The 20,658-nt window shown below is 44.5% G+C and overlaps 1 protein-coding gene across 8 annotated transcripts in view; it reads right to left on the reverse strand.

The window, feature by feature from the left end:
- ATP9B (ATPase phospholipid transporting 9B (putative)) overlaps positions 1 to 20,658 on the reverse strand; it is a 259,429-nt gene that overhangs the window by 173,320 nt on the left and 65,451 nt on the right. For all 8 annotated transcript variants that reach the window (XM_040478534.1, XM_040478532.1, XM_040478531.1 and 5 more), the window contains 2 exons: positions 20,292 to 20,350; positions 9,737 to 9,788 (listed from right to left, as the gene is read on the reverse strand). In XM_040478534.1, the coding sequence (XP_040334468.1) occupies positions 9,737 to 9,788; positions 20,292 to 20,350 (111 nt within the window). The remainder of the gene's footprint in view (positions 1 to 9,736; positions 9,789 to 20,291; positions 20,351 to 20,658) is intronic.

The following is a 20,658-nucleotide window of genomic DNA, read 5'->3' on the forward strand; positions in this document are numbered from 1 at the left end:
ATCTGTTAAGCGTCCGACTTCAGCCAGGTCACGATCTCGCGGTCCGTGAGTTCGAGCCCCGCGTCGGGCTCTGGGCTGATGGCTCAGAGCCTGGAGCCTGTTTCCAGTTCTGTGTCTCCCTCTCTCTCTGCCCCTCCCCCGTTCATGCTCTGTCTCTCTCTGTCCCAAAAATAAAAATAAATGTTGAAAAAAAAAATTAAAAAAAAAGAAGAACAGATTAACTGATAAAATGCAAATAAAGACCTGATGATGATTTTACAGAAAACGTCTGGAACTATTCACTAAGAACTGCTGATAGGGTGACAAAGCAGCGCCACCAACTTGTACCGTAAGTCACAGTACAGCTGTGCTTTTCCTCAAACAGGTTTCCACGCGATGCTGCCCCTACAGGTGTATTCAGTACTCCCTGAACAGAAAGCTACTGACCTTAGCAGGTTTACAGACGAGGAATTAGAGAAGCAAAGAAGCCAAATCAGAAGGAATAAAAGAAGTTCTGGGAGACACACACGGTCCAGGTGGATAAGGAAGCCAGACTCAAAGTCCTTAACACAAAACCCACACTTCGTCATCTGGAGCAACCCAACGTCCTATTCTAGAAATCAGATGGAAGGGCTTCTGCGAAAGTCACCGAGGGAGAGGGATCCGGCAGGCATGCCAAGTGGCTACGATATACAGTTACCGGAAAGAAGACCCGTCACAACATGCTTCACGCACCCAGAACAGTCAGCTTAACAAAGCAGGTATACTCACTTGCGGAATGTAACGGTCTTTTCTGCCATGACTGGGGTCCTCCTGAACCTCGGGGGGCCAAAGGACCACAATAAAAGAGACCACTGCGGGGTGGGGAGAAGGAGGGATACAGACTGGGATAAAGTGCCAGGGAGACGAACCTGGGGACATAGGATTTAATACAAGTACACTACGGGGTGTCTGGGTGGCTCAGTCGGTTAAGCGTCCCACCCTTGGTTTCAGCTCGGGTCATGATCTTGTGGTTTGTGAGATCTGACATCGACCCCCTTGTCAGGCTCTGTGCTGACAGCATGGAGCCTGCTTGGGATTCTCTCTCTCTTCCCCCCCCCATCCCTCTCTACCCCCCCCCCACTCCTCCTCTGCTGTCTCTCAAAATAAATAAACTTAAAAAAAAAATTTTTTTTAATGTTTTTATTTATTTTCGAGACAGAGAGAGACAGAAAATGAGCAGGGGAGGGGCAGAGAGAGGGGAAGAGACAGAATCTGAAGCGGGCTCCAGGCTCTGAGCTGTCAGCACAGAGCCCGATGAGGGGCCCGAACTCATGGAGTGTGAGATCATGACCTGAGCTGAAGTCGGATGCTCAACCGACTGAGCGACCCAGGCGCCCCACAAAATAAATAAACTCTAAAAAAAAATGTAACGCAAGTACACTTCTTTAGGGCCTGGCTCATTTAGAAAACACCTTCTACAGATGGTTATGGGGAGGCACTAACAGAATACTCCAAATTAAGGAAGAAGGAAATATGGCGTCCACTCTCCTGATTAGAAAGTGTTCCGCACCCGCCCCTCAAAAAATATATGGAGGCATGTATGCATAACACCAAGTCACTTACTTCTTTCTTCTCGAAAAAGGAGGTCACTAATATTACTGACCGTCTACGAAGTGCCTGATATGTGAGCTCCCATCAGACAGGAGGCAGGTAACGTGCTGCTGCCGCAAGCCTTGAGTTGCAGCGCCCCGAGGTCAGCGTGGGAAGGGCACAATGCCACCACGAGGTCATCCGACTCTAACCCTGTGTCGTACTAGCACATAAAATTCACCACGGCTGATCAGTCAGCAGTCTGAACGGTGTTATGCAAACATCAAACGTTTTACTTGGGTGCTGGTGGTTGGTTAGGCACGTTGTGTATTTTTAGTGACTTGGCTGACCTAATTCTGTGAAGTCCACTTCCCCTGTAGCAGGGACACTCCCGATGTCCCTGACCAGATTTTTATTCCTGGCTTTCTAAGGGCTACTCCTGGCCCCACATAAACTTCCTGTTGGCTCAAAGGTGGTATCCGAATTCACGTGGTCGGATTTTTACCCTTTACCACTGGATGCATGTGGCTGGGAGGCCACTCCCCCAGTTCAGAAGTTCATTCGTGATTCTGCCCCATGTTCAGTCAGGGACAGACCAGCAGCTTGAGGTTCTCTCCGTCCACTCCTGGGGCCACAGCCATGGGTTTGGCATACGGACGTTCTTCTAGACTAATGGGGAGGCGTGGGATTGTGCTTCTAAGCTTGGCTTCGCAGGAGCCACACCAGAGTGAGCAGCACACCCGGAAGACTGTGCTTAGGGCCCCTGAACCAGGCAAGGCTCTGACTGCTGATGGATGTGCGTCCTGCAGAAGCTTTTCCAGAATGCCCCACTCTGACCACGCCCGAGCAGGGCAGCCCAGCACACGCATGCAGTGACGAGTGCGACCCCGTGGGACTCTTCCTGGCTCTTTCCCTGGTTCCGGCGGTGAAATTTCTCGCTGGGCTCTGTGTCCCTTGGTGGTGTATATCAGGGACCCTCCCTCTGAAAACTGGCCACCAAGCTCTCCACTGTTGTCAACACGACCCTTCGGCACGAACTCCCAGAAGGTCTGTTCCTAATCAGCACCACAGGGAAAGCTGCAGAGATCTCTCGCCCCAGGCACGGGAAATGCCAATGGGACAGCAGCTTGTACGTGGGTGCTGGGGTTGGAGGGGTTGTGCTACCTTCTCCAGGCACGTTACTTTCTGCCCCACAAGCTAGCCGGTGGGGGTAATAGCTGGGGCCCTGTTACTCCCAGCTCGTCAAAAGCGAGCAGAGCTCTTGCCTCAGAGTGGGAGCTGGCCAGCAGAGGGAGGGCCCGTCCATGGGGCCAGGGGAAGTGAGCCGTTAGTGGAGCCCCCCTCGCAGGGCGGTGCCCTGGCCTTAGGCTGGCGGTGGCGGGGAGACGAAGCCAGTCCCCGGATTCCAGGCTGCGCTGGCGTGGAGTAGAAGCCGCTTCCCCGTGGAGCCAGATTCCACAGAATCCATCTGTGCTTCCTGAGAAAGGTCTCTGAGGAACGGGAGAACGACTGCTCTCGAAAGACACACAACCCAACACTGAGATTATCTCAGGCATTCTCTTCGGTGAAAAAGAAAAGTCTCTAGTCCTTTCGGCCAGGGGTGACTCTGCCCCCTGAGGATACCTGGGAACTTCTGGAGACGCTGCTTGTTTTCAGAACCGGGCGGGGAAGGGGGATGCCACTGGCACAGTGACCTGAGGCAGGAATGGGCTCAGCAGCCTGTACGAAGACAGATGTGGCCCCAGACGGCGGCAGCGCCCCAGCAGGCTCCCGATCCCGGGCCGGGCTCACCTCAGCCGGAAGAGCAGGCCTTGGGCTGAGCGCCAGCTCTGCGTCTCACTCACCAACGCTCCCCGTGCGGCGACCCCATCTCACGAAGGCTTTCTCCTGCACGGTGGGAGAAGTCACATGTTCCTTACGGCCGTCTCGTAAAACGTAGGGACAAGTCTAGGAAAGCCTGTGGGTGAGTGGCAGACGGCAGGAACTCCGGATTTAGCTAACTACGCCTCAAGTTTGGGGTACTGGTTAAGGCAGAAAGGTAAGAGTGTGTCTTCACAGAGCTCGGTCCAGGACGTCTCCCGCGGGACGTGCGCCAGCCCCACCGCCCCGCGGGCCCCCGGAGGAGATGCGCTCTGCCACCACGAGCACCTCCCTGCCCTCTCACGGCTCTCCTCCGCCAGCCGGGGCACTCCCGACGAGTCCGTTCGGTGTCTGCGGTGTGCCCCCACGGAAACCCTTCAGCAGTGACGCCTGCAGTCCTTTTAGCTACTCTCCGCCACGGGCATCAGTGCTGCCCACGGGACCAGAGGGGGTCCCCAGAGGCGGAGTCACTCTCCCGAGGCCCGGTAAGACTGACAGCTGCGAGACGCTCTCCGAGTCACCCATCGTATCAAGTGAGGACTCCTGGAAGAGACCTTTGTCTGATCGCGTGCACTTTACATAAACAAATTGTCACGCGTTACCTGTCACACGACCTACCACAAGGAGAGTATTTTATACGAACTGATTTCAACTAAAACGAGCACAAGGAAATCTGCAGTGGGTCTTATTTTACAGTTAGACAGTTTTCCAAAACTTAAATGTACGTGCGATTATACACGTGAGGGTGCATGCGTGTGTCCTGCTATAAATTTAGCTGCGCAGGGACCGGACTCTAGGTTCTGTCTGACACGTGCCGTGAGACGTCCGTGCCGACAGCCCTGCTCTAGGTGTGACTTCTAACATATAAAATAGTAAGAAGGGAAACTCACTAGTGTCTTAAAGTTCAAATATTCTGTGGTTCTAAAATAGTGAGACCAACACCTAGATCTCTATGAACTTATTAAACACCGGAAGAAACAGAGCTGCCTTTCTTTAGAGAAAAAGGGATATGCTTCATATTAAATAATTATATCCTGCTTTAAAAATTTAGAGACAATAGACATCTTACTAGCCTTCGAGTACAGTTAACATTACTAACCTTGCGGTAACGGAGAGGATTTAAAAAGAGAGACCGAAGTGTAGCAAAATCAGAAGTACGGCCAACTTGACGTGTCTCACACGAACTCTATCTAATCATGTTTAACAGCAAGGAGTAGCTACGATGGATGCCAGTGAACGCTCGGCAAAAATGAATTATTAAATTGGCCTGCTCATATCCTGTTACAGACTTCTTATGAATACTTGATTTTATTTTGTATTAATTGACAAGAGCTGACAGGAAAGGACAGGTTTAATGACAATCAAATGAAGATCAACTGGGCCATGTGTCACACAGGAGAGCTGCATCGAGTAGTGATAAAGTAACTGCTGGGACACGAGGAGACAGAGCACAGGAGTCTGTCATAGACCGTGATAAGTTATCCTGTAATATTAGTACATTGCCTGCAACAGCTCGCGAATCCAATAGCTCTCAGAGACGGGTACAGTATATGCCCAACAAAAGAAAAATAGATATTGACTCTGCATATGTAATACCAGATCGTTTGCCATTAAACTTAATTTCTAAATCATTTATGGGACTTAATGACTCTGCATGAAATTTTTAAGCCAGTGGGAAGATGAATAGCACCAAGAGAGAATGTGGACGAGCACAGTGTCATTTACCTACCCCTGGCCCACTAACAGGTGACAGCTGAGCTATTGAAATATGTCCCAAACACTTAAACTATAATGTCATCACTTAGGAGACAAGTGAAAAAGATATTGGCATTTATAAGAGATTGATGAAAATTAGTTCCAAAGCATTAATTTCTCTTAATACCACTAAAAGAATTGTGTGCATTCAGGAGATATTTGATCTGAATTAAGAAAGTGATGAAGCAATTGACTAATTGGGACTTAAGCCATCAGTCCGCAGATCCATCAACAGCTTCATCTGCATTCTAAACAATCAAGCCGGCAGCCCAGGGACCGTCCAGTGTTAGTCCCTGGTCACTACACCACAGACAGGCCCCCTGAGCTGTGCTGACAAACACAAGCTTTACCTGGCCAAGCCCGGACACACCATGGAGACCGAAGACTTGTCCACGGGCTAGGGCTGGAAGTTTTTTATTATAACAGACAACCTACTATCAGATTCTTCTGAACTGACACTGCAAAGTAATAAAATAGTATCAATGGCGTCAGTAGATACACAAAAAATTCTGAATAGGTGTACTTTCAAAAATGAGATGATTACAAAAACTTAAATTACTTAAAGTCATAGAAACAGAGCTTCCCAAGAAATTCTAAGAATTCCTGAGAATTCCTGATTTAAAGCAATATTACGACACACATTTTATCCAGCTGGGAAGCTCCTGGGTCCATTTTACAAAAAGAAGAAAAACAGCAAGAAATAACAACCTGACATTTTAATATCTGCATTATCTATAGTTAGCAATGGTTTTAACAATTTGTGTGATAGGAAAAATAATAAAACTAAGGAATATAACAGAACCGTAGGCTTAAACAGACTACAGTAAGGTCCTAACTCAGATTCATTAATAACCTTCCAGGAATATGTGAAACAATAAAGAATTTAGCATAATGCATATTAATTGTGTCCATTTTTCTGGGGAACAAGTTGATTAATTCCTAAGATTCTCAAAGACATCCAGGACCTCCACAATATGAAGTACCATTACACCACAGTGGGCAATTGTCCCTACAACACGAAATGCAACGGAAAAGTAGAGGCAAAGAAAATGTTTTTAAAACATCATCAATCCTGGGGCGCCGGGGTGGTTCAGTCGGCGTCCGACTTCAGCTCAGGTCACGATCTCACGGTTCATGGGTTCGCGCCCCACGTCAGGCTCTGTGCTGACGGCTCGGAGCCTGGAACCTGCTTCGGATTCTGGGTCTCCCTCTCTTTCTAGCCCTCCCCTGCTCATGCTCTCTCTCTTTCAAAAACGAATAAACGTTAAAAAAAAAAAAAAAATTAAAACATCATCAATCTAGATACAATGTTCTTCATCCAAAGCTAATAAAGAGTATCTCATTTTGCCCAATGCTCTAATATTCTACCTATGTTCTGCTGCCTAAACAATGATACAGTGAAAACATCATTCAGAGGCTGAAGCACTTCTAAAAATGCTGTTAGTCATGTGATCATCAACAAGGCCCTCAGATTCCTCCTCTGAAAAATGAACGTTTCTCATTATCTTCTAGCTTCAAAGTGCTGGCTTTTCCTCACCTTTTATCTCCCAACACAAACTGTATAATCTATTTCTCTTAAGTTATTTATCTAAACACCATTTCCATATTTAGGACAGTATTCTTTTGTTTTGTTTTATTTATTTTGAGAGAGAGACCGCAAGAGCGCGTGTGCTAACAGGGGAGGAGCAGAGAGAGAGGGAGACACAGAACCCCAAGCAGGCTCCACACTGTCAGCACAGAGCCCAGAGGCAGGGCTTGATCCCACGACCATGAGATCACGACCTGAACCGAAACCAAGAGTCGGACCCCGACCCAACTGAGCCACCCAGGAGCCCCTAGGTTAACATTCTTACTCTCATATATTATTTCCACCACAAACATTCAAAGGGTAATTAGTATAAAAGCATCTCTCAGGGTCGCCTGGGTGGCTCAGTCGGTTAAGCGTCCAACTTCGGCTCAGGTCACGATCTTGCAGTTTGTGGGTTCGAACCCCGGGTCGGGCTCTGTGCTGACAGCTCAAACATCTCTCAGACTTGAATAAACGTTAAAAGAAAAAATTGAAGAAAAAAAAAAAGCATCTCTCAGGCACAAATGTTTCTGCTATTCATTATATTAAATACATTTAGAAACAAAGACAAACCATAAGTAAGTAGATGATGTAAACAGGGATGGCAGTGTAAGAATGTCCGAAAATCCATTTCTCCATAACTACAATGAGCACATCAGTAAAAACTGTCAAAGGCAACCCTTTCAGAACTCTGGGGAATGATCAAAGACTTGCGACAGTCCCAGGTGCATCTGTTTCAGAAACACGGCTAAACTGAGCCGAGAGTCAGCTGGGGAGTGTCGTGATCTCTCCCCTTTCCAAACCCTCCCCCCTCCACCCCACGGCTCCACGGTAGCTGAGAAAACGGGCAGCCCCTGACGGGGGGCCAATCACAGCTGGGGCCCTTCGAACCCACGCCCTGCGAACTGGCATCACCTGACAAGCAGGGCTCGCCTGGACGTGACCCGACCCGGAGCCCATTCACTGACGACAGCACTTTCCCTGGGCTGTGGGTCAAAACCCGTCAGCGGCAGGTGTCTGACGTCACGGCTCCCTCGGGTGGTGACAAAACTGGTAAACACTAAGCTAACCAGAAAATTGAAAGAAAACTGGGAAAATCAGATGACCTGAAGGAGGCTCTGAAAATTCCCATCACATTCCTGGGAGTCTAGAAGCCAGCGGCCCGTGCGGAGCTGCACACGTGCCCAGGAAACCCTGAAAGGCCGTAACCTCACGCCCGGTGACGCGATCAAGAAGCGAAGGCATGGGCAGAGCCGTCACCCGCCTGCCCCGGCTGCAGGAGTTAAGGGGACACAGGCTACCGTAAAAGGTAAACCTTGCAGCTGGGGCACTCAATGACAGCTCGCTCTCTCCGAGTCACTTGGTCAGGGGAGGGGAGGGGGCTCAATCCCGCAGGCCTCCGTGAACCCCGGCTGGCGGCTTCAACACGCAGCTCCCGAGACGACCCCGGCCACGGCGACGGAGCCGGCACTGGGAAGACAAGGGTCCAAGGCTACAAAGGAGGTTGAGGCCAGGCCTGGAAGCAGCACACGTGGCTGCCAGCCGTCCTCCTTCGGCCAGACATCAGGGCACAGCCCCATCGGACTGGGCAGGAAAGGGGCCTGGCTGTATTTCTGCGAAGACAGGGAAACGGACCGAAGAGCCGCTCCCCGGTCCGCTGGCGGGAAGAACCGGACCGCAGGAAGGAACACACAATAAGGTAAACGTATCAAGTGTACGTGCCCAGAAGAAGCAGCCGCACTCTGGCGTCAACGGCAGCCTCGCGTTACAATGTAAACAACCGTAACTACAGTGGGTGAGAAAACATTTTCTTTCTCAGGACTTAAAATGTCCCTTTAAAAAAATGCTGTTTACATATGAAGAAAACCCTAAGCTAACAACTCTAGCACCTGGCTGGCTCAGCGTGCGACCCTTGATCTCAGGGTCGTGGAGTTCAAGCCCCAGGCTGGCTGCAGAAATGACTTAATAAACTTAAAGGAAAGTTGTTGGGGCATGGCTCAGTGGGTGGAGCATGCCAACTCCATCTCGGGAATGTAAGTTCGAGCCCCCCGTTTGATATAGAGATTACTCAGAAAGAAAAGGAAAAAAAAGAAAAGAAAAAGAACAACTAAATCAACAACTCTAAAATTTAACTTTGTCCTTTCTATGTTTCACACTACAAATAATACATATGCTGAGCTTCCTAGAAAAATACTGTTCATTTATTCAACAAAGTCAGAAATGTGAGACAGAAGGAACTTGGGCATTACTTGAGAGGCCTCCCATCGTTTTAGATACGATGAAACGGTGTGTGGCCACGTGGCTGGCGCGCGTGATTCAGAACTGGCCGGAGCAGACCAGGCTTCAGGTCTCCTGACTCCCAGCATATAGGTTTCCCCCTCGACCGCATGAGGCTGCCATCTCCTTAGCCCTTTTCCACCTGCTTCTGACCGGGGAAAGCTCAGTCACAGAAATAATCATTTACCCTGTGAAGCGCCTTCAACTAAGCTTCAGACCTAAGCGACGGTCTGCTTCCTCTCAGGATCCCCCCACACATCTTCTAACCATATTATCTATATAATCACAGTACTACTGGCAAGGTATGTCCATCCACACGACTGCTTAGAAGGGAACAAAACAGTCTCGCTCCCTTTGGATCCTACGTGACAAGTACTGCCTGGCACACAGGCAGTGGTCAATACGTGTTTGCTGAATTAACAACACTGCAAATACAGAACGGCAATCAGATTTCAAGCAACATTATTTAATTACTTACATATCAATACAAGTGTGAATGAAAACACTCATTTGATATAAAGGTTGTGATAGGATTATCTTTTGTTAATAAACAAATAGTAAAGATCATTTGAAATATCAGCAATTAAATGTGATTTAGAATTAATGAATTTAATGTATTACCATTCAAAGAAAACTTTTCTGTAAGAATAAATTTTTATCTTTCAAAATGAAAATCAAACTCCTAAAATGCTAAATGATCAGCAATTTAAATACACATAGAAATACCTGCTTTTTCTGACGTCCTCAGAAATACCATGTCCGATGGAATTCTTTGATTCTGCAGAGTAATATAAAATACTAATTATACATATGCAAGTTTATAAAGTAACACCATTCCATTACAAAGTAGAAATAGCTAGCAGAAACTATCTAAAAAAATGTTATAATAAAATTTATACTGAAGCAATTAACATTAATGATTTGTGTAACAATTTGTATAATTGATATTCAAATTCATTTTTTAGTTAGACTTTTTACCATTTTTCCCTGTTAACAAACCATGAAAATAGCATTTGTGAAGACCTGAAACCTACTCCATTTCTGAAAAGTGTTACATATTGCCTTTTCTTTGGCCTCTTTCTTATCTGAACTTGTGCATACAAGACAGAGGTTTCTGCCCTAGAAAAAGTTATGTCCTCCCTATTAGACTAAAAAACCCTGGGAAGGGAGGGTAGGGTTCCAAGGCCTAACACAAAACAGAAAATACCATAAATAAACTATTTACTACATATTATAAATGAATAAATGTACTACTGAGCAAACAAACGAAACCCCCACAAATTTGAGAGAGATTCTTTTATAAAGCAGAAAAGGACAAAATCTCAAAAGTACTATATAGCATATAAACACTTTTACAAGAATTCGCTATTAATACATTTATTTAATCATTGCTAATCATTCTATCAATTGGGAAAGCTGTATCAAACTAAGAAAAATATATAGTAAAGAACATTTCACGTAACATCCTAAAGTACTTCTATTTTTTGAGACCTGATAAAGTAGAGGAAGCAAGCAATACAAGCAAAGCGAGCAAGCAATACAAACAAACAGAAGTTGTTAGGCTGAGAACACCGCGCTGTGGGATAAAGCTGTCAAGTACTGAGATCTAAAGAAGTCTTAGGTCAAAAAGGAAATCACGATGGAAGTCAGAAGATATTTTTAGCTGAACGATAAAAATGCAACACAGCAGAGCGTATGGAACCGTGCTCCCAATGCCAAAGGGAAACGTTAAGAGGAAAATGTATACAGTTAAGTGCACACAATGGAGAAGGGAAGCTAAAAATAGAATCTGAATATCCACTTGAAAGCAGGGTGACAAAAGCCAATGAGCCCCAAACGAGGTACAAGGATGTAAGCAAAGGCAAAGCAAAAATTAATGACACAGAAAACAAGTATATATATATATATATATATACACACACACACATATATACACATATATATGTATATATGTATATATATATGTAATGATCAGCAAGAAAGCTTTTTTTAAATATGTGCATTTCAGTAAAAAGAAAAGCGAACGTTAGACTATAACTAATAAAAGATGCAGAGCAAGTCAAGTTCTGTAAACGAAAAAAGTATCAAACGTTACTGAGAGAAGTTAAACAAAACCTACGTAACACAGAACACATCCTGTACCAAAATCAGAACACAAAGATGTCAGGTGCCCATCAACCGATCTAACGCAAACCCAATGAAAATCTTAACACGTTTTTTGGGAGGAACTGACAGGTATTCCCAGTATTTACCGGGAAATGCAAAGGCCGAGAATGAACAAGACAAATGTGAGAAACAAGGAGGCTGAGTCTACAGTATAATAAAACGAAAGTATCAGACTAGAGCAATTACGACAAAACGGTTTTCCACCTCGACAGACAGTTCTACTGACGTACACGCAGAGACAACAGAAGGCTGGCCCACATGTTCATGAACACCAGGTTAACGAGAAAGGTGCCACTGCAGACCAATAAGGGAAAGTGTTGAGAAACAGATATCTACAGAAGATGACGGGAAAGAATACCAAATTTCTGTAACAGTCAAAACATAAAAATCTATCCCGAGTGAATCTGAATCTATCCCGAATGAATTTCTAAATGTCAAAGTCAAAGCGATAAAGCTCCTAAAATACAGAATATTTTGACAATTTTTTGGTAGGGTCCCTACCAAACCTAACAAGACTCCTCCTCACAATCAAAAATTTTAAAAACCAACCAACCAAACAAAAACCCAATTAACTATCAATGAGAAGATTAATAAAATAGACTTCATCAAAATTAAGAATATCTGTTTAACAAAGCACACCAGGGAGGAAAATATTATTTGCAACATTATCACTAATGAGACCCTCCAACCGGAATACCTAAAGGCCTAAAACCTGATAAGAAAAGAAGAGATAACTTAGAAGAAAAATAGCAAATGATTTCAATAGGCTCTTCCCAAACAAGAAAGGTATCCAAAGGCATATGAAAAGGTGTGCAATTTTGTTACTCTTCAAGGAAATGCGTGTTAAAACCACCACTACCACACACATACTGGAAATGCAAAATGCACAGGGTTGACAATGCCAAGTGTTGACAAACACGGGAAGCATCCGGAACTCTTACGCGCTGCACTGCCCACTAGAGGAGAAAGTGGTACACTGCCTTGCAAGGTCATTTCCAGTGTCCACTAGAGTGGAGTATATGTGTCCCCCATGCCCTGCAATCCCACTCCTTAGGCATATATACAGTAGCACTGTGTGCACAATTATCACTTCTAACAGGCAAAACTAAAAGCCGCCCAGATATGCACCAACGGTAGGACGGACAAAGGGCACGCTGCGTAACAACGAGAAGAGCAAACCATGGACACACAACAAAATGGAAGAATCTCACAGGCAGTACCGGACCAAAAAAGCACCCACCCAAATACATCCCCCATCCCGCTCCACCAGGTGCCCCTGCTAAGTCGACTCTTAACAATAATTTTATTTGTAAGTATTTTATTCTTTTTAATGCTATTGTAATGGAATCTTTTCCCTTAATTTCACTTCAGGCCATTACTCTTTAGTCCCTTACCCTGTTTTATTTTCTGTGAAGCACTCATAAAGAGTGTTAAACAATCATGGATACTTTTTATTTTTCCCTCCCTTCAAGACTATGAGCAACACAGGAGCAGAGACCCGTGTTTTCTTAACATCATAGACCCTGGTACCATGTACGACTGTTCCTCCGACCATCACCCATTCGGGATATCTGGTTTGTGATTTTTGGCAATTATGAATAATACAGGCATAAACATTCATGGATGGCCTTTTGTGCCAATTCAAATGAACATTTCTCTGTGATAAGAGGTCCAAGAGTTCAACTGCTGGGCCATACCACAGTTGCATATTAAATTTTTTAAGAGACTGTCTATTGATTTTCTAGGCTAAGTGTAACATTTGATGTTCCCACTAGAAATGTATGAGTGGCCTTTCTTCACATCGTTGCTAGCACCTGGTGTTGTTACCAGTTTTCACTGTAGCCGCTGTGCTGTGTGTGCACGGAGGCGTCACGGTGCTGTCGCTTGCATTCACAGATTACTGATGACGCTGGGTACCCTCTCCTGCTCACTCTCCAGCCATAATCTTCTTGGAGACACATCTCCTCCGTCTTCAGTTCGCTTTCTCACTTGATTCTTCGTACTGCTGGGTTTTCACATACTCTAGATACACAAATCTATCAGCCATGTGGTTTACGGACGTCTCCTCCTGGGCCTTTTAGCCTGTTTTCATCGTAGTCACGTGTTCTTTCACAAGCACAAACGCTTTATCTTAATGAGATACAACTTACCGTTATTTTTCTTCTCCGCATCATGCTTTTGGCATCAAGTCTAAACACCAGTGTCCTACCCTAGATTTGGAGTATTCTCTCCGATGTTTTTCTTCCGAAGTTTCACACTTACACATTTTTCACTTAAAGTCATGATCCATTCTGATTTCATACCTCTATGATGTGTAACATTCAGATTGGGTTCGTTCTTTTAAACCCTGGACGTCCACTAGTTCCAGCTCATTGGTTGAAAGGCCAACCTTTCTCCATTTTAATTGCTTTTGCACTTTGTCAAAACTCACTTGAGCATTTTGGGTGTATCTATTTCTGGGTTCTCCAGAATGTTCCACCGATCTCGATTTCTCCCCTTCTCACACGCTGGGCTCGGTCATGCGCCTCGACACCAGGAAGTCACCCTTCTCGCATTATTCTCCTCACCAGCATTGCTTTGCTATCTCAGCCTTCACAAATGGCTTTTACAATAAGCTTATTTTGTATGTAAAAAATGAACACAAAAAAACAAAATCTTGCTGAGATTTTAATGGAAATTATATTAAACCTATATTCAATTTGAGGAAAACTGGAATATTTCAATCCAAATCCACAGTATCTTTGATTACTTTCATGAACACATTGTCATTTTCAGTCATACCTAAGGTTTAGTTTTCATAGTAGTGATTTATTATAAAGCGACTTCATTTTTAATTTGTTTCCACATGTTGGAAATGGGACTGGTATTTGAGTGGTGATCTTATAATCAGCCACTTTGCTAAATCTACTCATTATCATTAGTTCCAGGAGGTTTTCATAGATTTGTTGGGATTGTCCACACACACAATCATGTCATCTGCAAATAGGGACATTTTTATTTCTTCCTCTCCAACCTGAATTCCTTTCATTTGCTTTACCTGCCTTATTCTACGTGGCTAGAAATGTTAGTCGAGTTAAGACTGGTAGGAGCATGGGTGCCTGGGTGGCTCAGTCAGTTAAGTGTCTGACTTTGGCTCAGGTCATGGTCTTGCAGTTTGTGAGTTCAAGCCCCGCATTGGGTTCTATGCTGACAGCTCGGAGCCTGGAGCCTGCTCCGGATTCTGTGTCTCCCTCTCTCTCTGCCCCTCCCCGACTCACACTGTCTCTCTCTCTCTCTCTCTCTCTCTCTCTCTCTCCCCCTCTCTCTCAAGAAATTAAAAAAAAAAAAATTAAAAAAAATTAAAAAAAAAAAAAAAACAGTGGTAAGAGCAAACATCCTGGACTTACTCCCAATCTGAAAGGAGAGGCATTCAGACTTTCACCGTTAAGTGTGATCTTGGCTGTACATATTTATAGGTGCTTTTTAATTAACTGTTTAATCCAGGCTGTGGAGAGTTTTTATTATGACTGTGTGTTGGATTTACCCAAATGTTTTTCCTACATCAACTGATATAATTTTTTTTTTTTTTTTTTTTTTTTTAGTTTGTTAACAGGGTAAACTACATCTGGTGCTTTTAGAACGCTGAACCAGCCTTAGATACTCGGAATAACGTCCACTCTGTCCTGATGTGCCGTTTTTCTCTATACTGCTGATATCCATCGGCAACTGTTTTCCTAAGGATGTCTGGGTGTATATGCACGTTATTTGTACTTTTCTTTTCTGTACTGTCTTGTGTTGGTATGAGCGTAACACTGGACTCCTAATGCTCCATCCATCCTCCACTATTTTCTGGAAACTACCGTGCAAAAATGATGCAAAGTCTTCTTTAAAGGGTTCAAGGAGTTCTTCAGTGGAAACATCTGGACTTAGATACTTCCTTCTCAGAGATTTTATGTTTTTTAACAACTGCGGTTTATCACAGGTATGACATGCATTTTTTATTCATCGGTGCCAGCCTCAAAGCAATTTCCTCTCATCCCCATCGCAGTCCCCATCGCAGTCACTGAAACACCGATGGTAACGTCATTTTTATTTGTTTTAATTTTATTTATGTAATCTTTACACCCCCAAGATCAAGAGTCACACACACTTCCGACTGGACCAGCCAGCCGCCCTTTCTCAGAGATTTGAAACTACTAACTCCACTTCCTTACTGTTTGTAGAACCATCACATTACCTGTTCCATTTTGACTGTTTTGATGGTTTGTGGTTTCGGAAGAAGTGGTCCCTTTCGTCGAAGCTGGTGTGCTAGGGAGCGTACAGCTCTCGGTGGGAATCCGTGATTCTCCGTTCGATGGCCTGGGATCAGCAGTAATGTCCCCTGTGTCACTACAGAGACTGGTGACTTGTGTCACTGCTCTTCATTTTTATCACTCCTGGGAGAGGTTTATCGGTTTTATTAATTTGTCTAGAAGAACCAGCTTTTGCTTTCACTGATTTACTGTCTTGTTTCACTGACCTGCTCTTATATTTACTTCCTTCCGCATACATTACTTTAATTCTGCTCTTCTAGTCTCCTGAGCCAGGGACTTAGACCATTAACTTGAGACTTTGACGTCCTTCTAACGTAGGTGTTGACGACTACAAAATTCCCACTCAGCACCGCCGCACGTGCGTACCACGTATTTTGAATGTTGAAATTCCACTTTCACACAGTTGCATTTTGTTTCCTAGATTCCATACTTAAAGTACACTGTTTACTTTTCACCTATTTTAGAGTTCTCCTGTTGTCTTTCTGTTGTTAATTTCTGATTTGACTCTACCATGATGAAACAACACGCTGTATGATTTCAAATTCTTTTCATTTTCTTGAGGTTTCTTTTATGGATCTGCTTTAACTGGTGCATGTTGAAACTTGGTGCGACTTGAAATAAATGTGTGTCTTCCTACTGTCGGGTAGAGCGGCCTGCATTTGTCAGATCTCGCTGGCGGACTCAGTGGGGATCGTCTCTGTCAGTGCCGATGCTTGGCCCACCACTTCTGTCTGATGCTCAGAGGGTGGGGCTGAAGTTCTCACTCAGAACTGTGGATCTTTTTCCTTTGTTCAGGTGCAACAATTTTTCATTTGTGTATTCTGTGGTTCTGTTGTCTGGTGAGTACAACTTCAGGACCGTCTCGTCTTCCTGGTGGATAACTCTGTTAATATTATGTAAGGTCTCTCCATCTCTAATAATTTTCTTTGCTCTGAGCCATCCTTCACTGGATATTAACTCAGCCCCTCCTACTTCCGATTAATTTTATGCGATGTGTACCTTTTCCATTCTTTTACCTCCTTTTATCCTACCCGTGTCACTGGATTTGAATTCCTTGTGAGAGGCGCATGGCTGGGCCTCCTTTCTTCATCCACTCTGCCTGTCTCTGGATTGGTATATTTAGACGGTTCACAATGAACATAAATTACTGACACATTACAGAAGTCTGCATTTTCTGATCTGTTTTCTGTTGTCAGGTTTCCCCTGGTATTCACTCCTCCGTTTCTAATTTCTTGCCTTCTGGTGTGTTACCTGAAACCTGTTCAGAAGCCCATCTCAGTTTATTTACAGCATCTCAGACTGTCTCTCTCTGCATAGTTTTTGTCGTGTCTGTTCTGGGTATTAAAATATATATTGTAATATATATATAATATATATATAAAATATATATTGTAATATATATATTATATATATTATATATATACAATATATATAATATATATATTGTAATACTTGGTAAAATTGTTGAAAATATTTATTAAATTGCATTACCTTAAATAAATAGGATAAAGAAACTGTCTTTCAATTCAGCTGTGAAAAAAAAGAAGATATTCTTTTCTTGCTCATTTTGGTTGAGCAGAAGAAGGACTCAACAACAGTGTCAACTTCAATCCTGCTTGTGTCCTCTGGATCCTTCTCAAACACTTGGACTTCAGAGTCGGGTGTTAGGACCTGGACAACGACCTGGACAACCTTCAACTTTTCAAAGTCTCTTGTTACAAACAGTTACCTGCCTGACACATTCCTCAAGTATTCATATTTAAATTGACATGTGTGTCTAAAATTTTAGATACTTCTTCGGAGGGTTGGTTCCTTGTTCAGCCAGGAGACAACCTTCGGATTTTCTTTCTCTGCCTTGCGTGCATAACCCGACCCTGACTCTGAATGGATCTAGCCTACCACTTTCCAAGTGCGCATCAAAGAGATGCTGCTCCTGGGAGGGGTTGAGGCTGGAGAACTGGGAGTTTACACCCAGATCCATCTGGCGTCGAAGCCCACATCTCCCCTTGCCCACTGTGCCCAGCTGCTGCTCTCCCGTGAGTTGCACGACTCCCAGCATCGGCAGCACCGGGCCAAACTCGATCAGCGTGCCTCAAATATCTACACAATGACTATCCATATACGAAGTGTAATTCCACATCAGGATACAGAATTAGAAGAGCTACCCTCCAACATAACATCCACCAAGGAAGTATCCAAGGATTGATTTCTAAATAGCAATGTGGTCAAATAACAGAGAAGTAACTTTCTGGTTAGTGACAAGTATTTCCAGAATCCTTAAATAAAAAGTAAAAAGACAAAACCATTTGCTACCATATCACTGCCATTTCCTTATGACGGTTAGTCAGTCAGTAAGACAAAAACTTTTATCCCTAAAAAAGCCACAAAGTTGGTTTAACAAATATAAATTCACTACTAAAAACTTATCACTTCATAGCAATTACCAGAAATTATGTCTCAAGATTCTAAATATTCAAGTTTTTTAAGTAACTAAAATATGTGGAAAATTTTTATGTGAAAGTAGGTGTAAAACTGGCAATGTAAAAAAACTAAATCAGGTACAGGTGTCACCCCTATTTTTTAGTGTATAACATTTCCTGAAGATTAGTGAAAATATTTTAGAAGTTCTTCCTGTAGCTCTGCTACCGAATCTCTCAACATCAGGGTAGAGAAGGGGCCGTACACATGCTTGTGTAATAATACCAATCTAGTGTTGGGAGTGCCACGCACACTGCTCTACCCGTGGAACACTGCAGGGACACCCACACTGCGCTACCCGTGGAACACTGCAGGGACAAAACAGAAGATGGGCAGCTGCCCCGTTACCGTAAAACCTTTTCCCGGATGTCGACAAAGGCCCATGTCCCTCATCCGTCTCTCACAGATGGAGAATGCACCTGGGAGGCCAGAGAGAGGCCCAAGGGGAACGCCCCACATTGATCTCGACGTCCACCTTCACATCCATCTACAGGACAGAAGAGATGAGCACACACAACGTGGCCAAGAAGGACTCACGCTACTCAGTAAAAAAGGGAGAACTGAAGAGCACAACAGTCCATCAACTCTGGCAGGAGAGGGAAGGAGAACGTGAATAACGAGAGAGCAAAGGAAATGAGAGATGGAACAACGACAAGGCCAAGCGGTGCTCCCCGATCCACAGAGACTCTCTCTGCTCCTTCAACACCACCATCAACACCACGCAGCCTCTTGAGAAGGAAACAACACGCGATGGGTGTCACTGCCGGCACAGGTCCCAGCCCGCAACCCATGGGGCTGGCTACCCACTTCTGTCCCGAGGGGCCACCGGGAGCTGCCCTGTGGAGGACCCCCAGCCTTCCCACCTTGTGGCCGGGAACGAAGGCGGCCTCCTTCCGGCCAAAAGCTCATGGAACCAAGGCCCCGAACCTGCCAACAAGCCCCCACGAGCTGGAGGCGATGACCACCTGGCTGACTACAGCCCTGAGAGGGACCCGGAGCGAGGACCCAGGTGCCTGACCACAGAAAGGGTGAGGTATTGGACACTGGCAGCGGACTCTCATTTGGCTCAGTCATCTGTCATCAGCATTTACCCTACAGAAGCGCGAAGAGGTGTGTGTATGAGGATATTCACACAGCGCTTTGTAAGAGGAGAACAAAGACACCATCCGAAAATCTAACCGCGGATCAAAGCTAGTGACTTACAACATCCATGTGACCAAACGCCACGCACACGAGTTGCACATCAGTGTGTTCAATTTTAATCCTTTTTGTAAAATCAAACAAGCAGACCTAAAAACATGGCCGATGCAGAGATGAAAGCAGCAAGAGAAAGCCCACGCTGGTCTTGAGGAGAAAGGCCTTCTGGTACTAAACCCCTCCACAACATGGCTCAGGCTGGGTGCGTGGCCCGGGTGCCAGCCGGCACCGAGGGCTCAGACTACTCTTGTGAGAGGCCTTATCACAACTTTTCCTGCGACACTTTTTAAAAGTTGTTCTAAGGGCGCCCGGGTGGCTCAACCAGTTGAGCTTCTGACTTCGGCTCAGGTCGCGATCTCGCCGTTCGTGAGTTCGAGTCCCGAGTCGGGCTCTGTGCTGACGGCTCGGAGCCTGGAGCCCGCTTCGGATTCTGTCTCCTCTCTGCCCCTCCCCTGTTCATACTCTGTCTCTGTCTCTCTCTCAAAAATCATTAAAAATTTTTCTAAAAATAAAATAAAATAAAAGTTGTCCTAGAGCCTTTGAAAAAAACAAAGAGGCTACCTGCTCAGTGGCCATTACTCAGGGATGTGGGCAGAAGCACCCCCCCCCCCCCCCCCCAGGCAGTCAGCCTGCTCACCCCAGGCTGCCGGCAGCTTCCACCACTGACACTGACAGGCTTTCTGAGCGGCTTCCGCCTCCACAGACCTGAGCCGTTTCTTCCCAATATTCTCTGACTTCCATTGACCCTCCCTTCTTTAAGGTAAATTCTAAACCATAAGAATATCCAATTCTTATGTGTAATATATCTATCTGTAATAGGAAGTTTTAGAAAACGAAACATATTCTATTATAAATAGGTTCTAACTAATACAGTTTTTTCATCAAATGAAATAATTCTAGTAATACAATATTAAGCAGTTAACACAGGTCTTGTTTTTAGACAAAATATGATTTCACCTGCACACAATGAAATGTACTAAAGCAAAAACAAACTAAAGTCTTCTTCATATATATGCTATCTTACAAAAGATGTTAAGACTTAAAATAACTGTCTCATACAATTTCTTTTAGATTCAAAGTTACTGCAATCAGGCTAAATGTTAATCACCGGCATACACACGTCTAAAATAAATTAAAAATGCATCAACCTTTTCCACTATGATGAGGTCTCCAACTTGTATGTCTGAACTCTTAACTTGCACTTTACCTTAAAGAAAAGAAGAAGTATAATCAACTCAAGGAAACAACAGCACACCAAGTTAAAATTTCAATTAGCAAATAATACTCCAGAAATAACTTTTGGGGTGGAAAAACACTAGAAATTTATCTGTACTTACACTTTCAAAATAAATTGATTACACAGTCACCAAAAATGAACTTCTCTTAGCTCCCAAATACAAACAGGTAACTGTCCCCAGTAAAAGACGTGGGGTACGGGAGAGGGCTCCAACCGGAATGTTCTTCCCAAATCCACCATTATTTCAGGTCTGGGTCCAGTACTGACCATCAGAATAG

The sequence above is a fragment of the Herpailurus yagouaroundi genome, unplaced genomic scaffold (genome assembly GCF_014898765.1).
Source record: "Herpailurus yagouaroundi ecotype Mexico unplaced genomic scaffold, PumYag 142, whole genome shotgun sequence".
NCBI lineage: Eukaryota > Metazoa > Chordata > Mammalia > Carnivora > Felidae > Herpailurus > Herpailurus yagouaroundi.